The 21,292-nt window shown below is 39.7% G+C and overlaps 1 protein-coding gene across 2 annotated transcripts in view; it reads left to right on the top strand.

Annotated features, from left to right (window-relative positions):
* Nucleotides 1-1,150: 1,150 nt before the first annotated feature.
* Nucleotides 1,151-21,292, top strand: part of RARB (retinoic acid receptor beta) — a 460,352-nt gene continuing 440,210 nt past the window's right edge. The window contains exon 1 of one of the 2 annotated variants that reach the window (XM_082460769.1): nucleotides 1,151-19,149. In XM_082460769.1, the coding sequence (XP_082316895.1) occupies nucleotides 18,972-19,149 (178 nt within the window). In that variant the 5' untranslated portion in view covers nucleotides 1,151-18,971. The remainder of the gene's footprint in view (nucleotides 19,150-21,292) is intronic. The other variant, XM_082460771.1, reaches the window with a different exon arrangement.

The following is a 21,292-nucleotide window of genomic DNA, read 5'->3' as shown; positions in this document are numbered from 1 at the left end:
CAAAAAGAATAAAAGGAGATATTTCAGATACGTCTTTATTTGCAAGAAATAGGTTGCCACCTTTTCTTTCTTCTACTCCCAAGTCTCTTGAGAACTATAGATAAGGTAATTAAGTTAGTCATGGAAATTCTTACTAAAAAAAGGAAACCAAAAAAAAATTTCAAAATAAAACACTGAAATTTACTATTTTTGTTCCAGACGCTCTCTGGAGACACACACATGCACGCATGAATCCTCTGACTCCCTCCTTTACCTGCCTCCATTCTGTCCATTGCAGGTTAAGTAGCTCTATCACATACGTCCAGACTCTGGCCGTTTTCCGGGATGCTCTGAGGCTGCAAATAAATAAGTGACCACGCACGGTTTTTCCATGACACGGCAGGAAGGCGAAAGAGTCAAATAAATATTCTAAACAGGTGTTCGGGAGTGGTTGTACATTCTTAACAAATACACCACACTCTTGCCTCTTCTTTTGTGTGGTTTTTTGTTGTTGGGGAGGGGGGGGCGCGGGTTACCACACTGTGTGGCTTATGGGATCTTAGTTCCCCGACCAGGGATCAAACCTGTGCCCCCTGCAGTGGAAGCGTGGAGTCCTAACCACTGGACCGCCAGGGAAGCCCCTTTGCCTCTTCTCTTGGCATTACTCTGACCCTTGGCCTCTTCTGGAGCCCCCATCTTCTCTAGAACTGGCATGGCTGGGCATCGTCTCTGCTTCCCTGGTGTAGGGCACTTTAGCAGCCAGTGGTGAGCACCTTCACGTTTCTCTCCTGGACCAACACCACACATTGGGTTTTTCCTCTGTGGGGAAAATTCTATTGTGACAAAACTGATAAACTGGTTACTGACTCCAGGATAAGGAATATATCAGTGTTTGTGGTTTGTGTTCTTGACCAGGTACTTTCAGGCTCAGAGTGTACTGGTGTATTAGCTTCCTATTGTCACTATAACAATTGACCACAAGCGTGGTTTTGAAACCACACAGGGGCTTCTGTGGTGGCACAGCGGTTAAGAACCTGCCTGCCAATGCAGGGGACACGGGTTCGAGCCCTGGTCCTGGAAGATCCCACATGCCACGGAGCAACTAAGCCCTAATTGAGCCTGCTCTCTAGAGCCCGCGAGCCACAACTGCTGAGACTGTGTGCCACAACTACTGAAGCCCACGTGCCACAACTACTGAAGCCCGCGTGCCTAGAGCCTGTGCTCCGCAGCAAGAGAAGCCACCGCAATGAGAAGCCCACGCACCACAACGAAGAGTAGCCCCCGCTCGCTGCAACTAGAGGAAGCCCACGTGCAGCAACAGAGACCCAATGCAGCCAAAAATAAATTAATTAATTTTAAAAAAATGGCACACCCAAATTTATTTTCTTACACTTCTGGGGCTTACAAGTCCGAAATCAGTCTCACTGGGCTAAAATCAAGGTGTCAACAGGGTTAGTTCCCTCTGGAGGCTCTGAGGAGAGAATCCGTTTCCTTGCCTTTTTCAGCTTCTAGTGGCCTCCTGCATTCCTTGGCTTTTGACTCCTTCTTCCAGCTTCTCAGCAAGTCGCTCCAGATTCTTCTTCCATCATCATATCATCCCTTCTCCTCTTCTGTAGTTAAATCTCCCATTGCCTTCCTCCTGTAAGGAACCCTATGATTACATTAGGCTACCAGATAATCCAGGATAATCTTCTCTTTTCAAGGTCCTTACTTTTTTAAAATTTATTATTATTTTTTAATTTTATTGAATTATAGTTGATTTACAATGTGTTAAATTTCTTCTGTACAGTGAAGTGACTCAGTTATATATATATATTCTTTTTCATAATCTTTTCCATTATGGTTTATCACAGGATATTGAATATAGCTCCCTGTGCTATACAGTAGGACCTTGTTGTTTATCCATCCTACATATAATAGTTTGCATCTGCTAATCCCAAACTCCCAATCCATCCCTCCCCCTTGGCAACCACAAGTCTGTTCTCTAGGTCTGTGATACTGTTTCTGTTTCGTAGATATGTTTATTTGTGTCGTATTTTAGATTCCACATGTAAGTGCTATCATATTGTGTTTGTCTTTTTCTCTCTGACTTACTTCGCTAGGTCCATCCATGTTGCTTTAAATGGCATTATTTTGTTCTTTTTATGGCTGAGTAATATTCCATTGTATACATGTACCACATCTTCTTAATCCATTCATCTGTCGATGGACATTTAGGTTGCTTCCATGTCTTGGCTATTGTGAATAGTGCTGCTATGAACATAGGGGTGCATGTATCAAGAGCCTTTCTTTTAATTACATCCTCAAAATCCCTTTTGCCATATAAGATACTATTCCAAGGTTCCAGGGATTAGGACACAGATACCTTTGGGGGCCATTGTTCAGTCCACCATAGCTGGCTCAGTGCAGCCATTCTACAGAGGCCTAAGTCCATGCCTTCTACGGTCTGAATGGTTGTGTTCCCCTCAAATCCACATGTTGAAATTCTAACCCCTGAAGTAATGCCATTAGGAGGTGGAGCCTTTGGGAGGTGATCAGGATGAGAGGGCAGAGCCCTCATGGTTGGGATTAGCACCCTTATAACAGAGACCCCAGAGATGTAGCTTGCTGCTTCCACCCTGTGAGGATACTGCAAGAAGGCACAGGCTATGAACCAGGAAGATGAGGGCCCTCCCCAGGACAGGACTATTGATCAAGGCTGGCACCTTGCTCTTAGACTTTCCAGACCTCCAGAACTGTGAGAAATAAATTTCTGTTGTCCATTAACTACCAGAATATGGTATATTGTTTCAGCAGCCCAAACTGACTAAGGTAATGTCCTCTTCACGGTAACGCAGGACTGTAAGTCAGCGGCACTCCTACTCCTCCAGACTTCCTCAAAATGTCAAACTCAGCTCAGAAATGTCAAACTCTCCTCATTCTCTTCCATCCTTTTCCCCGTTCCACTTTTCTCAGTACATGTTCTTGTGCATGCCTCTTTGCGGAGCTAGTTTCACGTATATAAGTATCTTGGTTACTTCTTTTTTTCAAAAGGTTGAATATTTTAAGTAGCAAATGTAAGTTTATTGACAAAGTCCCTTCCAAGGGGGGGAATAAAAATAGATAAGAATATTAAAAGCACTGAATTTAAGAATTTAAGGAAATGCATGAGAAGCAAAGAAGAGAAGGAAGTTCTCTAAATATGAGTAGAAGACAAGAGTCCAAGGCCTGTGAGTGCTCAGGACTCAGACTTGATCCTGACAGAGACCCCTGGAGGTGAGAGTCCTTCCAAGAGAAATGGCTACAGGGTGCCATGGTGAAGCTAGACCCTGTGTTCAGGGACAGAGACCAAGAAAGCCAGACATACAGGTCAGCCTAGGCTCGGACCTTGGGCATAGATCAGCAGAACCTGTGTGGACTGAGTCTACCGCCATTGGTTGTTTGCTTGGTTGGTTGGTTGGTTGATGTACCTATTTCTCTTTTTTTTTTTTTTTTTTTTTTAAATAAGGAAGTTTTAAATTATTATTCATTTATTTATTTTTGGCTGTGTTGGGTCTTCGTTTCTGTGCGAGGGCTTTCTCTAGTTGCGGCAAGCAGGGGCCACTCTTCATCGCAGTGCGCGGGCCTCTCACTATCGCGGCCTCTCTTGTTGCGGAGCACAGGCTCCAGACACACAGGCTCAGTAGTTGTGGCTCACGGGCCTAGTTGCTCCGTGGCATGTGGGATCCTCCCAGACCAGGGCTCGAACCCGTGTCCCCTGCATTGGCAGGCAGATTCCCAACCACTGCGCCACCAGGGAAGCCCTATTTCTCTTTTTTAATTATCAAGATGTAATTCACAAAACATATATGTACCCTATTAAGTTGTACAATTCAGTGGTTCTTGATATATTCACAAAGTTGCTTCACCATCATCACTATCTAATTCCAGACCATTTTCATCTTTCTAAAAAGAAACATCATGCCCTTTAAAAGTTATTCCCTAGTCCTCCTTCTCCCAGCCCCCGGCAACCACTAATCCACTCTCTAAGGATTTGCATATTCTGGACATTTCATATAAATGGAATTTTATAATATGTAGCCTTTTATGTCTGACTTCTTCCCCTTAGCACAATATTTTCTAGATTCCTCTGTGTTGTAGCATGTATCAGTACTTCATTCCTTTTTTTATGACCAAAAAATATTCCATTGTATGGAGAGGCCACTTATTGTTTATCCATTCATCAACTGATAGAGTCTTGGATTGTTTCCACTTTTTGGCTGTTGTGAACAATGCTGCTATGAATATTTGGGCACAAATTTTTACTTAGACATATATTTTCAGTTCTCTTGTGCATATACCCAGGAGTGGAATTCCCAGGTCATATATTAGCTCTGTTTGGCATTTTGAGGAACTGTCAAACTGTTTTCCAAAGTGGCTGCACCAGTTGATGTTCTTGTCAGAAATGTTGAAGGGTTCCAATTTCTACACATCCTCTACAACACTTGTTATTGTTATTCTCATAACCCACCCCCAAAATTTTGATTGCATGATATCCCGGGTACTTTGTATAACCCGGGAAAAGGGAGAAAACCCTAACAACAATAGACTGAATTCCCTAATATCAGGAAGTATAGGGATTTAGAGTTGAATCAAATCTAAAGAAATTAAGCATTCTTCCACAACTATAAAAATGTAAATATTTGTTTATTTGGTCTTTTCTTTTCTCTGAAGTATCATGAGTCTAATATGGTGCTTCCCAACTTTTTTCCACATTATGCTATAAACGGGTTGATAACATTTGCATGATAGAAATAAAAACAAAAGTAAACAAATGGAACCTAATCAATCTTACAAGCTTTTGTACAGCAAAGGAAACCATAAAAAAAATGAAAAGACAACCTATGGAATGGGAAAAAATATTTGCAAATGATGCAACAGGCAAGGGCTTAATCTCCAAAATATACAAACAGCTCATACAGCTCAATAACAAAAACAACAAAAATAACCCAATCGAAACATGGGCAGAAGACCTAAATAGACATTTCTCCAAGAAGACATACAAATGGACAAAAGGCACATGAAAAGATGCTAAACATCACTAATTATTAGAGAAATGCAAATCAGAACTACAATGAGGTACCACCTCACACTGGTCAGAATGACCATCATTTAAAAGTCTATAAATAACAAATGCTGGAGAGGATGTGGAGAAAAGGGAACCCTCCTACACTGTTGGTGGGAATGTAAGTTGGTACAATTACTATGGAGAACAGTATGAGGTTCCTCAGGAAACTAAAAATAGGACTACCACGTGACCCAGCAATCCCACTCCTGGGCATATACCCTGAGAAAACCATAATTCAAAAAAGATGCATGCACCCCAATGTTCATTGCAGCACTATTTACAATAGCCAAGACATGGAAACAATCTAAATGTCCATTGACAGAGGAATGGATAAAGAAGATGTGGTACATATATACAGTGTATACATACAATATATATATACAATGGAAAACTACTCAGCCATAAAGAAGAATGAAATAATGCCGTTTGAAGCAACATGGATGCAACTAGAGATTATCATACTAAGTGAAGTAAGTCAGAAGGAGAAAGACAAATACCATATGATATCACTTATATGTGGAATTTAAAATATGACACAATTGAAGCTATCTACAAAATAGAAACAGACTCACAGACATAGAGATCAGACTTGTGGTTGCCAGGGAGGAAGCGGGGAGGGAGAGGGATGGACTGGGAGTTTGGGATTAGCAGATGCAAACTATTATATATAGAATGGATAAACAACAAGGTCCTACTGTATAGCACAGGGGACTATATTCAATATCCTTGGATTAACCATAATGGAAAAGCATATAAGAAGGAAGAATGTCTCTATGTGGATAACTGAGTCACTTTGCTGTACAGCAGAGATTGGCACAACATTGTAAATCAACTCTACTTCAATAAAAAAATCAAAAAAAAAATAATAACATTTACATGGCCCGTGGTAGCAAGCAAAGGAGTCTGCTAATGGATGAATGCAGTGAGTCAGGGGGCTCTGTTCCACCTCCCCCACCACCAGGCCCTGCCAAGCCACCAGAGCCTGAGGAGAATCAAAGACACAGGCATATTTCTAACCCATTTTTAGAAAACTAACTGGAAAGCTCTATTCTACTGAATATAGCTGTGATGTTTCTTTTGACCTCAAGAGGTAAAGGTAGCCTGAAATGAAAACAATATTGGACAGGATAAGACCTGAGCTATGGTAACTTATCTAGCCATGGAGCTTTTTCTCGAGGAAGCTAACAGCATGACAGCTTTGTCCAAAAATGGGCACTGATCCTTCTCCAAGAGGATCCAGTGTGAATGGAGTATGGACCAAGCTACAGTGACTGCAGACAGAGGTAGATCACGGTTATGCAGTGATAGTTTCAGATTGTCTGTCCTTATTGACATGAGCACAATGCTAGCACCCAGACGCAAGGGGACAAGATCCAGCCATTGAGGAGGGGGCAGTTGGCATGAGCTAGGTGGAGAATCTGGACCTCAGCCAGAGGGTGCTGGGGAGTGGAGGGGGAGTTGATCAGTGACAGGGATCCTGTCTCAACTGAGAAACTGACGAGAATGAGGGCTTACCTCCTGTAGCCCAGTGGCAATTGAACGGCAAGATTCGTTCAAGACCCTGCTTGCCATCACAAGAAGCACCAAAGGTGCCTTAACCTGCTTCATCTAAGACTGGAGGCCAACCTTAGTGCCAGGACCTGAGCAGATGTAGAGTGGACACTGGTAACTCCTGTGTACAGTGCCCACGTGTCCTGTAGCAGCTCTGAGAGTCTCCATTCCTTATTAAGGTGGAAACCCTGTGACCATTTCATTTTTTAGGCAACCCAAGTAACTCAATGTGCCTTAAAAATTCTTGCTCTTTTGTTGTCTTGATTTTGTAAATTTGTTAAGAATACATTTACAGCTAGGCCTCACTTTCTACAGTAGCTATACCCCCTAAAAGTTACAAGCATGTTATAATATTTAAATATTAATAAATATTAAATACATATTATTTACATTCACTACTTTGGGGACTCTATTATGATCTCTGTTATATGAATTTTCAGGGTTTCTTTGAAAGAATAAATATGCAATGAATTTATTTTCGTACGACAGTGTATATGCATACAGACTGAGTATGATTATGGCAAGGTAACTATGCCTTTATTTAAAATCTCCATATTATTATAAACAGCAAGGGTCCAGGGACCTCAAAGGTGTCTCTTACTTTAGCACTTTTCCAGCACTGTGCCATTCATGAAATCCTACTTGGTAACATTATATCCATCTTAATCTCAACATGCAAGTTGACGTTACATCAATAGTCAATTATCACAGTCAGCTGAAGACTGGCCACATCTTTCAGAAAGGGAAGAGTTAAGTACTAGGCTAGTAAGATTCTTCTGGGGTCTAAGATCAAGATATACAATTCGAGTTTTTGTTGTATGAAGGAGTGAACAAAAATACAAAACAGTGGAACAGTTAAAGACTCAGGACTCACAAAAATTGGAATGCTGTTCTTAACACTAAAGATAACCTTATTTCTGTGAAAAATGTCATGACTATTTTAATAGGAATTGCATTAAATCTGTATACTGCTTTGGGTAGTATGGACATTTTAACAATATTAATTCTTCCAATCCATCAGCATGGGATATCTTTCCATTTATTTGTATCATCTTCGATTTCCTTTATCAACGTCCTGTAGTTTTCAGAGTATAGGTCTTTCTCCTCCTTGGTTAAATTTATTCCAAGTATTTTATTCTTTTTGACTCAATTGTAAATGAGATTGTTTTCTTAATTTCTGTTTCTAACAGTTCATTATTAGTATATAGGAATGCAACAGATTTCTGTATATTCATCTTATATCCTGAAACTTTGCTGAATTCATTTATTAGTTCTATTAATTTTTTCTGATGGAGTCTTTAGAGTTTTCTACATGTAGTATCATGTCATCTGCAAATAGCTTTACTTCTTCCCTTCTAATTTGGATGCCTTTTATTTTCTTCTTGCCTAATTGCTGTGGCTAGGATTTTCAATACTATGTTGAATAGAAGTAGCAAGAGTGGGCATCCTTGTCCTGTTCCTGATTTTAGAAGAAAAGGTTTCAGCATTTCACCATTGAGTATGATATTTGCTGTGGGTTTGTCATATGTGGCATTTATTATGTTGAGGTATGCTGAAGAAATAATTCTAAAATTTGTTCAGAACCACAAAAACCCCGAATACCCAAAGCAATCTTGAGAAAAAAGAACAAAGTTGGACGTATCATACTCCCTCACTTCAGACTATACTACAACTACAGTAATGAAAACAGAATGTACTGGCACAAAAACAGACACATGGATCAATGGAACAGAATAGAGAGTCCGGGAATAAACCCCCATGCCTATGGTCAACTAATCTACAAGGTTAAGGAGGCAAGAATATACAATGGAGAAAAGACAGTCTGTTCGATAAGTGGTGTTGGAAAAACTGGACAGCTACATGTAAAAGAATAAAACTAGAACATTTTCTCACACCATATACAAAAGTAAACTCTAAATAGATTAGACCTGTATGTAATACTGAAACCATAAAATGCCTAGAAGAAAACATAGGCAGTACTCTCTTTGATATTGGTCTTAGCAATATTTTTTTTTTTTGGATATGTCTCCTCAGGCAAAGGAAACAAAAGTAAAAATAAACAAATGGGACCTAATCAAACTTAAAAGATTTTTCACAGCAAAGGAAACCATCAACAAAAATGAAAAGTCAATATACTGAATGAAGAAGATTTTTGCAAATCAGGGGTTAATAACCAAATATATAAAGAACTCAATAGCAAGAAACAAACAATATTATTAAAAAATGGGCAGAGGCCTGAATAGGCATTTTCCCAAAGGAAACATACAGATAATCAACAGGCCCAGGAAAAGATGCTCAACATCACTAATCATCAGGGAAATGCAAATCAAAACCACAATGATATATCACCTCGCACCTATAAGAATGGCTATCATCAAAAAGATAAGAAATAATAAGTGTTGATGAGGAGAAAAGGAACCCTCGTACACTGTTGGTGGGGACGTAAATTGGTGCAGCCACTATGGCAAAGAGTGTGGAGGTTCCTCAGAAAATTAAAAATAGAACTCTCATACGACCCATCAGTTCCACTCCTGGTATTTATTCAAAGAAAATGAAAACACTAATTTGAAAAGATTCATGTACCCCAATGTTCATAGCAGCATTATTTACAATAGCCAAGATACTGAAGCTACCAAAGTATCCATCAATAGATGAATGGATAAAGAAGATGTGATATATATATACAATGGAATATTACTCAGCCATAAAAAAATAATGAAATTTTGTCATTTGCAACAACATGGATTGACCTGGAGGATATTATGTTTAGTGAAATAAGGCAGACAAAGAAGGACAAATGCTGTATGTTTTCACTTATATATGGACTCTAAAAAATAAAACAAATGAACAAATATAACAAAACAGAAACAGACTGAAAGATACAGAGAACAAACTAGCGGCTACCGGAGGGGAGAGGATTGCAGAGAGGGGCAAAATAGATGAAGGGGATTAAAAAGTACAAACTACTAGGTATAAAAATAAATAAGTTACAAGGACGTAACGTAGAACAGAGGGAATGTGGTCAATATTTTATCATAACTTTGTATGGAGTCTAGTCTATAAAAATATCAAATTACAGTGCTATACATCTGAAAGTAATGTAATGTTGTAAGTCAACTCTAGTTCAGTTTTTTAAAAGATAACTTTAGAGCACAGTTATAGCTATTATAACTCATTTTTTTAATCTGTTTTTTTTTTACCAATATTTTGGTTTTGTGTTCTTCTCTGCCTCATGTTTCTTTCTGACTTGTGGTTTCTCTAGCCTCATCATTTCTGCCAACTTATTTTCCTGTGTGTCTTTCCATTTCTGTGCCAGTCTTCTCTTGGTGTCATTCTTGGTGTGTTGAACATTGAAAACAAATCAGTACTAATACTCTAATGTGACAGGTGAGTCACCTTCCAGTGTAGAGACAGACTACTTCTAGGTCACCTCATAGCCTGTAGACAGCTCACTGTCCCCTGAGAATCTATGGCTGACTCTCCCTTGAGAACCAAACCCTAGTCCAGTCATTCTGCTTGCTTTGGCGGAATTCCATGATACAAAGCATGGAAACCATCGTACAAGGAGTAGCCCGCTGCCACTTTTCTCAAAAATGAGCAATGGCACCACATTTGGGCCTATACATACTTTTACCTTATGTTTTGGAATCTATGTGAAAAGACCTTAGGTGAAAGCTCTCTCTTCAGGAAGTGTGTGCAAGGCTAGCATAGGCAACAACTTTGGGTTGAGTGTTGACACCCTAAAGTCCATATTTACACTACTGTTCCCATAATTTATGAGATGAAAATCTTAGAGTTTTATACCTTCTAACATGTGTACATTTCTGCTTATTTTCTGAAAGTCATACTTCTTTAGCAGATGGGATCTCATAAACGTGTCCTAAAAGGGAACACAGGGACGTTTTGTATATGCTTTTAAAAATGGCTCTTCAGCATGCCAAACGACCACCTCCTGATGCAGACAGGGGTTCAGAGTTCACTCTCTGCTCTCTTGGTGTTCTAAGGGGCTCCTCTGACTGCACCATTCCCTCTAAATGACTCTGTTGTATCTCTTTCCTTCCCAAATTAAATCAAGAGGAGGTAAGAAATAATCTCTTTTGGCCAAATTCAAGTTACTCATTGTGGCTTCCCTTTGGTTTAAGCTGAACATAATTTCATCAGTAATATTTATGCTGAAGATGGCAGATATCAGAAAAGCTACGAAACTACCACGCATGTAAAACTGACTTCTTTACAGCCATGTTTCTTTTCTATCAAAACAGCAGCAAAAGCAATTCACAGGATTTGTGCTGAGTTTAGCATTTTTGCTGAAAACAGGTACATGGCTGAATGCATTTGAGAAATTTAAAGTGGCATTACCCGGAACCAATGTTTTAAATAAACAGGGAGGTTTGAGCTAAAATACACTAGGAAAAGAAGCCATATGCATGTGGTGTCTGTCAAAGCAAAGATTTCCCCCACAAGAAATTCTAAATCAGCTAAAGAAATACAGGAGAGTTTTCTGTTCTCCATTACAAGAAATTTAAAATCCATCTTTTGTTCACTTCTGCCTATATTTTTGTTATGTTAGCCACATCACCTGTGGTGCCATTAAATTTCAGTAGGAGGAAATGGATACAATGTTTTCTCCAAAAATCTTGTCTGTTTTTTGCATCGATTACACTTGAAGGCAGTACCATATAAAATTAACACCTCGCCACATTAAAGTGTTTGGCTTCTATGTTTTAAGGTGGACTCTACCAAGAGTTCCGTCTCCAACTTGGAGTCATCAAGAAAGCACGTATCAAGTCATCAGCACATTAACTAGAAGTTTTAATTATCCAATGTGCCTGTAGGTGCATGGCTAAGGCAGGTCAAATCCCATCTTCATTTTATTTATTTATTAGTAGAAGGCATTTGACATAGTCCCAGGGCATGTCCATGATGGCAGGTCAAATCTCACCTCTTTTGTTCAATTTCAGATTGAAACCATTACTGACTTTCTCTTGCCATATAGGAATAACAGTTTAGACATTGAATTAACCTTATCTCAGCTGGGGTCTTGAGTGAACCCTTTTATCTTAGATTGTTCTTTAACTCCCTTTTCATAGAAGGAATTTCAAGCTGAAAAGGGTAAGGAATCATCCATTCAAACTTTCCCAAACTTATTTGAACACGGCTACTTTTTTTCTAATTGAGTGAATTTCTAGTGAACTATAATATGCTAACAACATGCCTTTGTCCCTACTCTTTCCCAAATCTTTACTAAACTGATAGGGGATGTAAAAAGTATAAGCCATTAAAGTGAGCAAGAACACGAGTGACGCTAATTGCAGACAAGAAATGGCAGCAAGTTTTTTGAAGTTAGAAAGTAGATAGGCAGTAGTGAATAAATTAGCAAAGGATAGAGAGCAGACTGCTAAGTGCCTAAAGAAGGAGATGCAAAGAAGAAGCAAGGAGATAAAGCTGTAGGGTTTTGGACAGTCCCAGAGCGTAGAGGCACCAGATAACCTGGAAACATAAAAGTGATGACTGAATACAAAGATAGGTTGAACTTCTGAACAAGGGGCAGTTAAATCTGCTCCTCTACCTTTTACATCCTGGTGATTACTTTAACCTAATCTTGGGAGGAAAGGTAAGTCTATTCTTTGAAGAAAATAGAACTAGAGAGGTTACTGTGTTCTGGATACCAGGCATAAATGTGGAGTGGAGAGAGGTGCTGTTAGGCTGAAAACAGGAGGAAGAAGTGAAAGACCGTATATTTAACTATTTAAATATATTTACTATATTTAATAGTAAGCCCACCAGCAGCCCTTATCTTTTCTCCATGTAACTACCAGGTGGCTTTTCAGTAAGGCTTTTCCTTTCCTCTCCATCCTGGGCACAATTTAGAGGATTTCTCGATGAAGTTACCAAAGAGCCTCTAGGGGAGGAAAAATACTTTTTCCTCTACCCTTCTGAGTTCTTGGCTGAGACCCCTGTAATAAATGACAGATTAACAAGAGAAAACCAACAAAAGTTTATTAACATGTATACCTCACGGGAGATAGCCAGAGGAAAAAATGAGTAACGCTCTGAGGTGGCTTAGAATTCAGGACTAAACACCATCTTAATAGGGAAAAGGGGAGGGGTGCCTCTTATGGAACAATAAATGACTTTTAAGAACAATGAACGAGCCCTTAGCAGAATAATGGCAGGTATGATAGTCTGTGACAAAGTGTGTCTGGGTGTGGTATTGACTCCTCTCTCCTCTCCTGTGATAAGAGTCAATCCTTGCTGGCTGATGAAACTCCCAGGGAGGGGATTTATGACATTCATTTTTCTTTTGAAGGATCTGTCTTTAGGCAGATAAGGAGGGTTCAGCGAAAGCCTCTCCTGATTTTACTGTTTTTCTAGTGTCTGCAACTCAAAATAATCAATATACCAAAGCAGCTTATTTTGGGGTGGCATGCCCTGAACTACAGTCATATTTTGAAGTGGCGTATTTTGCAACCTTTCAAGCCCCAAATAAAAAGCCTATAAACGTAACATTTGGGAAGTCCCACAAAGAAATGTCCCAGTTTGATCACTTTTTCATGAAACTCACCCATTTGACAATGTTTGCTCATGAAAATGGACCTTGCAATAAGTTTTCCCTTTTAGATATAAATGGACAGTGCTAGAATTGGGCACACAATACAACTGAGAAATGCATGTCATATTAAAAAAAATAACACAACATGGAAAAAGTGAAAAGAAACATAGTCAATGTAGAGAGCAGAATAAGACAATAAAAAGAACTATTCTTAATACTGTAAAAGGTATTCAGAAAAGAAGACATTCATGACAAAAAATCCCAGAATGTATAAAGAAGAAAAAACACGAAAAATTCTTGGATGTTAAAAATATGGTAGTATAAATATAAAATTCAGTAGAACAGTTGGAAGTCTACAGTGAGGATATCTTGCAGAAAGTAGAACAAGTGGATGAAGAAGTAGAATATGAAAGAAAAGAAAATTAGAGAATTAATTCAAAAGGCCCACTATCTAAATAATAAGACTTCCAAATGGAGAGGAAAAAAAATATGTCAAGGAAGATATTATTAAAGGAAGCATAAAATAAATTTTTCTCTAACAGAAGAACATGGATCATGAGATTGAAGACCTCTACCAAGTGCCTAGCACAATGTAGGAAAAAAGATCCTTAGGGGATAAAAAGAAGATTATAAAGGCTTCTAAAAAGGAAATATATCACATATAAAAGATCTGAAATCAGGAGAGTATTAGAAATTTCCAAAGCAATGTAAAAAGCTTGAAAACTAGTGCAACATACTTAAAGCTCTAATTTAAAAAGTTACTTCCAATGCACAATTTTATACCTAGCCAAACTATCAAATGTGAAGCGTAGCATCAAAATATTTTAATGCATGCAAAGACTGAAAACATTTACCTCTCATGCACCATTTCTCAGAAATATCTTAGGGCAAAAGCCACCCAGGTGAAGAAGTAAACCAAGAAAGAGGAAGACATGCGCTCTAAGAAATAGGTGTTCCAAAAAAAAAATAAGAAAGTGATAATAGAAAGTCCTAGTTATATCAATGTCTGAGGCTAGGAAAGCAGCCAGTCAGCCCTGGAACAGGAGAAATGTCTCCAACAGTGGAACCCATATGTCATATGACATGTCTGACAAAATTGTCTGAGAATTGGGAAAGAATTCATAGATACAAAGAAAAGTAATCAAATTATATAAACAAAGCAATTATTAACTCCAGGAAAAACAAAAAATTTTATGAGGAAAGTACTCTAAGTATAGTACATTACGTGGCTCAGCTGTAACAATATAATCTAGTTATAGTAATGTAAATAATTTTCATTTTTAGAACTGTGATGAAATTATTTTAAGAGTAAGAGAGGAGGGAGAGTTCTGTATGTGTGGGCAATAGCCTAAGAGAGCAAAATCATATGTATTGTAGAAACCAATAGATAATAAAGAAAATTTTACAATATTACAAAAAAATAGTCTAAGTACATTATCTAGAAATGTAAGTATCAGAAAAAAGCCCAGCTAAAATAGTTTCGAGCAGTTGCTGCTATGGACGGGAGTTTTAAGGATGGAGAAAATGGGCTGCTTTTTCTCTTTATTAATCTAAAGCAGGGGTCAGCAAGCTGTGGCCCATGGGCCAAATTCAGCCAGCTGCCTGTTTTGGTAAATAATGATTTATTGGAACACAGCCACGCCCATTTGTTTATGGATTGTCTGTGGCTGCTTTTGTGCCACAAGAAGTCAGTACAAAAGCAGAGCTGAGTGGTTGTGACAGAGACTGTATGGCCTGCAATCTAAAATACTTACTTTCTTTACACAAGAAATTGGCCAACCTCATGTCTAGAGCAGTGGTTTTCAGATTTTAGCTGCATCAGAATCATCTGGAGGACTTGTTAGGATACAGATAGCACCTCAGACTTTCTGACTCTGTAGATCTTGGGTGGGACGTGGAAAATCTGCATTTCCAGCAAGTTTCTGGGTGATGCTGATGTGCTGGGTTAGGGACTGTGCTTTGAGAACCACTGGTCTAGAAGAACCATCTGACTTCTAAAAGTCATACATAAGTATCATGTTTATATAAAATAACTTTTAAATGTTTAGAAATATAAGCTTGGAAGCTTGCATGCAAATTTAAGCTGAAATACATACAAAAGCAACCTCCTGTAAATTGTGACAAGCAATGATTAAAATGTAATTTTTAAAAAACTTTTCAGCTGAACACAAACAGTAACAAATTCCACCAAAGCAAATATAGTGTGTTGTATTAATAGTAAGATCTCACAGATACAGACATAAAGATTAACTGTCCCCAGGACCCCTGCCCCTCCCTGGCACATGTCATCCCAGTGGCTGGTGAGTAGACCTTTCATGATACCTCCTGCCATTCCACTATTTATCAGAGATGGATTATTGCATAACAACGTCAATGATGCAGACAGTTATGTAAAGTCCTGTCTTTTTAATTTTCTCCTCTAAAATATCATTTTCACCTTTTATGTTTCATTTAATATCTTCACGTAAAACACTTGTTTTCTGGACAACACAATTTAAGAAACGTGATTTAGAACCTCCTTCTCTTCTCTTGACCCCTTTCACAGATGATGAAACTGACACCCAGGGAATCTCATGGGTTTTAGATCCAAGACCCCCTGATGCAGTCCCCACTTCCTTCCCCTCTGCCACCCCAGCTCCTGTTTGCTTTGCCTCAGGTGGTGCGAAAAAAAACCCCAAATGAGCCTAAACTCAAATCAGGCGTGAAGAAAAAAAGCACTGCTAATACCAGTGACCATCTTTTTTCCTAAAAGCTTGAAACAAAGGAAATTCTCTGCTTCCAGGAATAGCCTTAATCAGTCACATATGTGAACACAGACCCAGTGACTGTTGAGACAATTTTCCACCAACATAACAGGATTTTCCTGGCACATTGATCTTTTTTCTTCTTGCCTAGTATCAGTATAAGTAGGTTTTTATTTTTTTATTTTTTTATTTTATTTTTTTAAGATGCTAGGCATAATACCTGACCTTTTTCAACCAGAGAGACAGGATACTGAAAATCTGTGGCGTTTGAAAGCAAAGAGAAATGAAGGATTATTAAGGATAGAAATAGTCCCTGGTTGGTAAAACAAACAAACAGCTTTAAAAATCTAAGAATTGTGCCCTGGTGGGGCAGGTTTGCTGAACTGTCAGCTTCACCAGTTAATGAGGTAGTTTGTCTAATGGAAATAGAAAAGACCATTTATAACAATGCCGGGCTTTGTCTGTGTGATTTAAAAATCAAATTGAGTGGAAACACAGCAAATACTCAATGGCGTTGTTTATTTTCTAATTAATTTACTACAAACTACAAAGTGTTCAACGTATTAGATGGTCTGTGATTTTTAGAAGAGGAAGCACTGAAAACATTCACCTCTCATAGTCCATTTACTTTCTTTTCATCAGAGAAACAAGTTGCCTTTTGAGTTTGAAAAGGACATTGATATTTTGAGGGACATCACTTTTGGAGTTTAGTGTGTGATACAAGTCAGCCGGGAATGCAGTCTCCTTTGCAAGACTCAGGGGAGTCCAGGGGAGCCTGGGACCACACGGTCTCCCTGTTGGCGATGTTCAGGTTTAATATGAACAGTCCAGGCATCAAGGGGGAGAAGGTCATCTGAGTGAGGACAGCCGCTCCCGTCACAACTGCACGTGGACTTTTTGTTCTGTAGGGACAGTTAGAACGGTGCAGGCGCTCAGTATATGGAAGCACAGCATGGCCGAGGAGAAAGAGCAGAGATGGTAGAACCAGCCAGGTCTCGGTGCAGATTCTTAGCCACAGGCTGATGCTGTGACATTAGGAGTAAGTAAGCTAAACTCACTGAGACTTAGTTTTCTCACCTGGAAAATACGGATCATAACAACTGCCTCCTAGGACTGTTCTATGGGCTAGAACTTAGAGCTCACAAGTGAAGTGACTGACACACGGTAAACAAATAAATGGGAGTTACTATTGATCAGAACATTTTCGGGTTTGCGGAAACCAAACTGAGAAGTCAGTAAGCCTTAGCGAGTCTTCGTCCTCAGCTTCGCCCACATCCTGCCTTTACTCCTTTATTTCCATGACAAACGTTTTAGTCCTAATGTTCTTTTCCCAGGACTACTGTGATGTGGTCTCCTCCCTGTCCTGTCCCCAAAGCCACTAGTTCATTCCAGCAAGCTGGGTTTTCAGAAACATATCATTTGCTGGGGCGACACATACAGTAATGGCAAACTTGCCTAACGTTTACTATTTACCTGGTATTTACTCTGTACCAGGCACTGTTCTTCTCTTGGTATTACCTCATTATCTCATTTAATCCTCACAACACCCCTCTGAAATAAATTCTACGATTGTCCCCATTTTACGATAAAAACTACTGAGGGGTAAGATAATTGCCCAAGGGGGCGGAAACATGATTTGCACCTAGGTGGTCTGGCTCTGGTATCATGCTCTTAACCACCACTCTATGCTGGCCTTGAGGTCTTGTTCTTGTTTCATGCCAGATGGGTTGACATTCAGGGCTTGCCATTCAGTGAGCACCAGAGTTTGGGAATTTTAGTGAATATTGGTCCACTGTCAGCCTACCCTAGAATCTATTTCAGTGTCAAGGAATTCTAAGTGCTGAGTATCCCTGGAATGTCCTTCCTGGGGAACAGGGCACTTGAACCCTCCTTAACAATATGACCTCAGTTAGGAGCTGTTAAAGCTAGAAACTTCATGAGGGCAGGAACCACAGTAGCACTGTCCCGCACTCTGTACCTCCAGTGCCCTATATCAGCACCTGGACATAATGGCACATTAGGATTTGATGGATGTATGGATGATTGAACGGAGACCAAAGAATGGATGGTGCTCTTACAAGAAGGGGGTATACTGCTTGACAGTAAGGAACTGATGTAAAGTATTTCACTGATCTTTAATGGCTGTGTCTCTTCCCTACCTTTCATTAGGTTATAATTTTCCCTCACAATTATTTTTATCTTGTTGAGTGCGTCATTCCAAACAGCTGCATAAAATCCGAAGTTGGAAAGTCCGAAGTCTTGTAAGCACATAGGTTAGGACAACATTAAACAATAAATTTCTCTAAAAGAAGCAAGAAACAAATTTCACTCATTCATTCATTCAACAAATATTTATTGAGATTCTATTGCCTGTTAGGTACTCTTATAGGAGGTTAAAACATAGCTGTTTACAAAACAGAGAAAAGCTGTGCCCTCCTGGTGAGCACATTCTAATGGGGGAGGTGGAAATAGACAAACACTCCCATGTGTAATGGATGGAGTTAAGTGCCTGGAGAAAAGTGAAGTGGGGGAGGAATACGGGGAATGATGGGGTTGGGGGAGGGGTGTTATTTAATCAGACAGGGTTATTTTGAAATTGTGTAGAAGTTTTATTCTATATTAGAATGTGAGAATTTAAGAAAATTAAGGTAGTGAGTGTAGGGGAACAACTGGGAATTAGGAGTCCCAGATTAATATTAGAGATTTTTCAGATAATAACTTGATAAAGAAGAAAATATTTTTTGACCTGTGAGATATATGTGTGTATATTTTTTTCTTACAGGATTAGCAGCTCTGGACTTCTAAAGTGATAGCATTTCCCAGCCTTCAACTGAGAAGCCGAACAAAAAAGCCACCCTTCCTGTCATCAGCGCAGCAAAATGAGAGGTGGAAAAACCAGGCTGGGAAGAAGCAAGGGCATCTGATGAGCCTTCTTGCCTTTGGCCCAGAACACAGCTCAGACTCCACTCTCTCTGAACTGACCTACCCCACTTTGATGCAAGGCCTGGAGTGATGTGTTCCTGCCCCAGAGCACTTTTCATTCTGTGAAGCCCAAAACATGAGCACCAGTAGCCACGCATGTCACGTCCCGGCGGTGAACGGGCACATGACTCACTATCCCGCCGCACCCTACCCATTACTCTTCCCACCGGTCATTGGCGGACTTTCCCTGCCTCCCCACCATGGCCTCCACAGCCATCCTCCTCCGAGTGGATGTAGCACCCCATCACCTGCAAGTAAGTACCATTTGAATTTTCTCTTTTCTCTTGCTTGATTGGCTTAATGGACCTGAGAAAACACAATGGTTGATATCCTGGGTGAGTTCTCATTTCGTTGGGTGCCGGTTTCTCTTGGTCTAGAACTGTACCTTTAGTTCTATCAGCAGAAAGGTAATTTGAAACCAGATAAATGGTGAATTTGAGAATTTGGTCCATTCAAAACCACATTGGTAATTTGTTCTGTTAGATAAAATGTAAACACAAATATTAATCAGCAGATGTGACCAGTACACCTGAAGAAATTGTCCACTTGATAAATAACATGAGCAATGAATTAGATGTTACCATAAAAATCACTAATGGTAATCCTGAATTTAACATCGATTTTGGTTGTGAAGTCTTTTGAATCTCTTACGCATCTCCTGGGTACAGATAGAATCTGTAATTGTTTTCAACTTCCCAGGGGTCTTTGCTGCCAGTTCATACCACATAAGCTTTTTAAATGTCCTTGAACACTTTTGGCTCTTTCAGCCATTTCTACCTCCAGTCTTCTCTAAAATATTGGGTACTATAAGATAAAAGTATTTCGAGTTAGAATTCTTCAAGACCCATATGACTCATTCATAGAAAGCATGGTGGGATTATGGGATTTTTTAAAAAAATAGTTCTGCCTATTTAAGGACAGGCTGTGGTAGCCAGCGCACTCTTCCACCTTTTAGAAACAGGTTTCCTGGTTTGGCATCTGAAGGTAAAAGGCACGTGGATGCTACATCAAGGCATCTGCAGCATCTTTTTTTATTTTTAATTAATTAATTAATTTATTTTTATTTTTGGCTGCGTTGGGTCTTCATTGCTGTGTGGGGGCTTTCTCTAGTTGCGGCGAGCGGGGGCTACTCTTCTCTTTGTTGCAGTACGTGGTCTTATTGCAGTGGCTTTTCTTGTTGCAGAGCACAAGCTCTAGGTGCACGGACTTCCGTAGTTGCAGCATGCAGCCCCAGTAGTTGCGGCACACAGGCTTCAGTACTTGCGGCGCATGGGCTCAGTAGCTGTGGCTCACAGGCTCAGTAGTTGTGGCGCACGGGCTTAGTTGCTCCGCGGCATGTGGGATCTTCGCGGACCTGGGCTCGAGCCCGTGTCCCCTGCATTGGCAGGCGGATTCTTAACCACTGCGCCACCAGGGAAGTCCCACCATCTTCTCTAAGTTCTTTCAGGTTCACAACTTGGCACGAGCTCTTCAGAGTTCTTCCTGCTGATTATTTCGCATTTTGCTGCTTTTTTAGGTGTTCCTCCAAATATTGGCTTGGTCTTAGAAGCCTTGTCCTTTAAATTACTCCCTTCACTTTTCTGTATTGTGGTCCTTAACTTCTCCTTCCTCCTGCCTCCTTAGCTCACTGGGAGCAGAGAGCTTGCTCTACCTAACTGGGATCCCTCAGCTCTTGGTATAGTGCCTTCAAAATTAGTAGGAGATGGATATCTGGACACCTGGGTATTTGGATAGATGGACGGATGAATGGATGGGATGAACAAACAGATGGACAGACTCTCTCTGCAGGGATGTTGATTGCAATCACAGTATTATCATGCCTGATATTTAGTGATTTGTTTTCTTCTTGGAATGACTTGATTATGATTCTTCCCTTCTGTGTTTTGCATTTCTGGCCTGAGCATGTGACCAATAAAGTCTTTTAAATTGCTTAATAACATTTTCCCATGCTTCTCAAGTTGAAATCGAAAGTAGATGTAGCCAAAGTAGCTTCTTGGCTATCAGGAGAGATGGAAAAAAAAACCTGTATTCAAACTATCTTGTTGACCCAGGTGCCAATTCAAACCCTGTTCACCCAACATGCAAATGTTATAATGAGATTACTTTCAACTAACACATGAATGGGCCTGACTAAATGATTGTTAAAGCTATTAAAATTTCCCCCAAGAGCTAATTCTATAGCTCAGCCAACCTAAAGGACAGCACATTCTAACACATTTCTGTCCTCAGATTGGAAGTATATTTTGTAGATGTAGCCAGGGAGTTAAGACATGAGTGTTAGTCCCAACCTGGGTGATCTAATCTTGCAGGTTGAAAATTCTTAGGTGGCTGCAACCCCTAGATGCCCGCCAGCAAATCCCAGCAACTTTGGGCTTTTTTGGCTACTGATTTAAAGGA

Source organism: Balaenoptera physalus, assembly GCF_965194825.1.
Source record: "Balaenoptera physalus genome assembly, chromosome: 4".
In the NCBI taxonomy this organism is placed as follows: domain Eukaryota; kingdom Metazoa; phylum Chordata; class Mammalia; order Artiodactyla; family Balaenopteridae; genus Balaenoptera; species Balaenoptera physalus.
The sequence above is the reverse complement of the archived record's forward strand: the minus strand, read 5'-3'. Positions and strand labels throughout refer to the sequence as shown.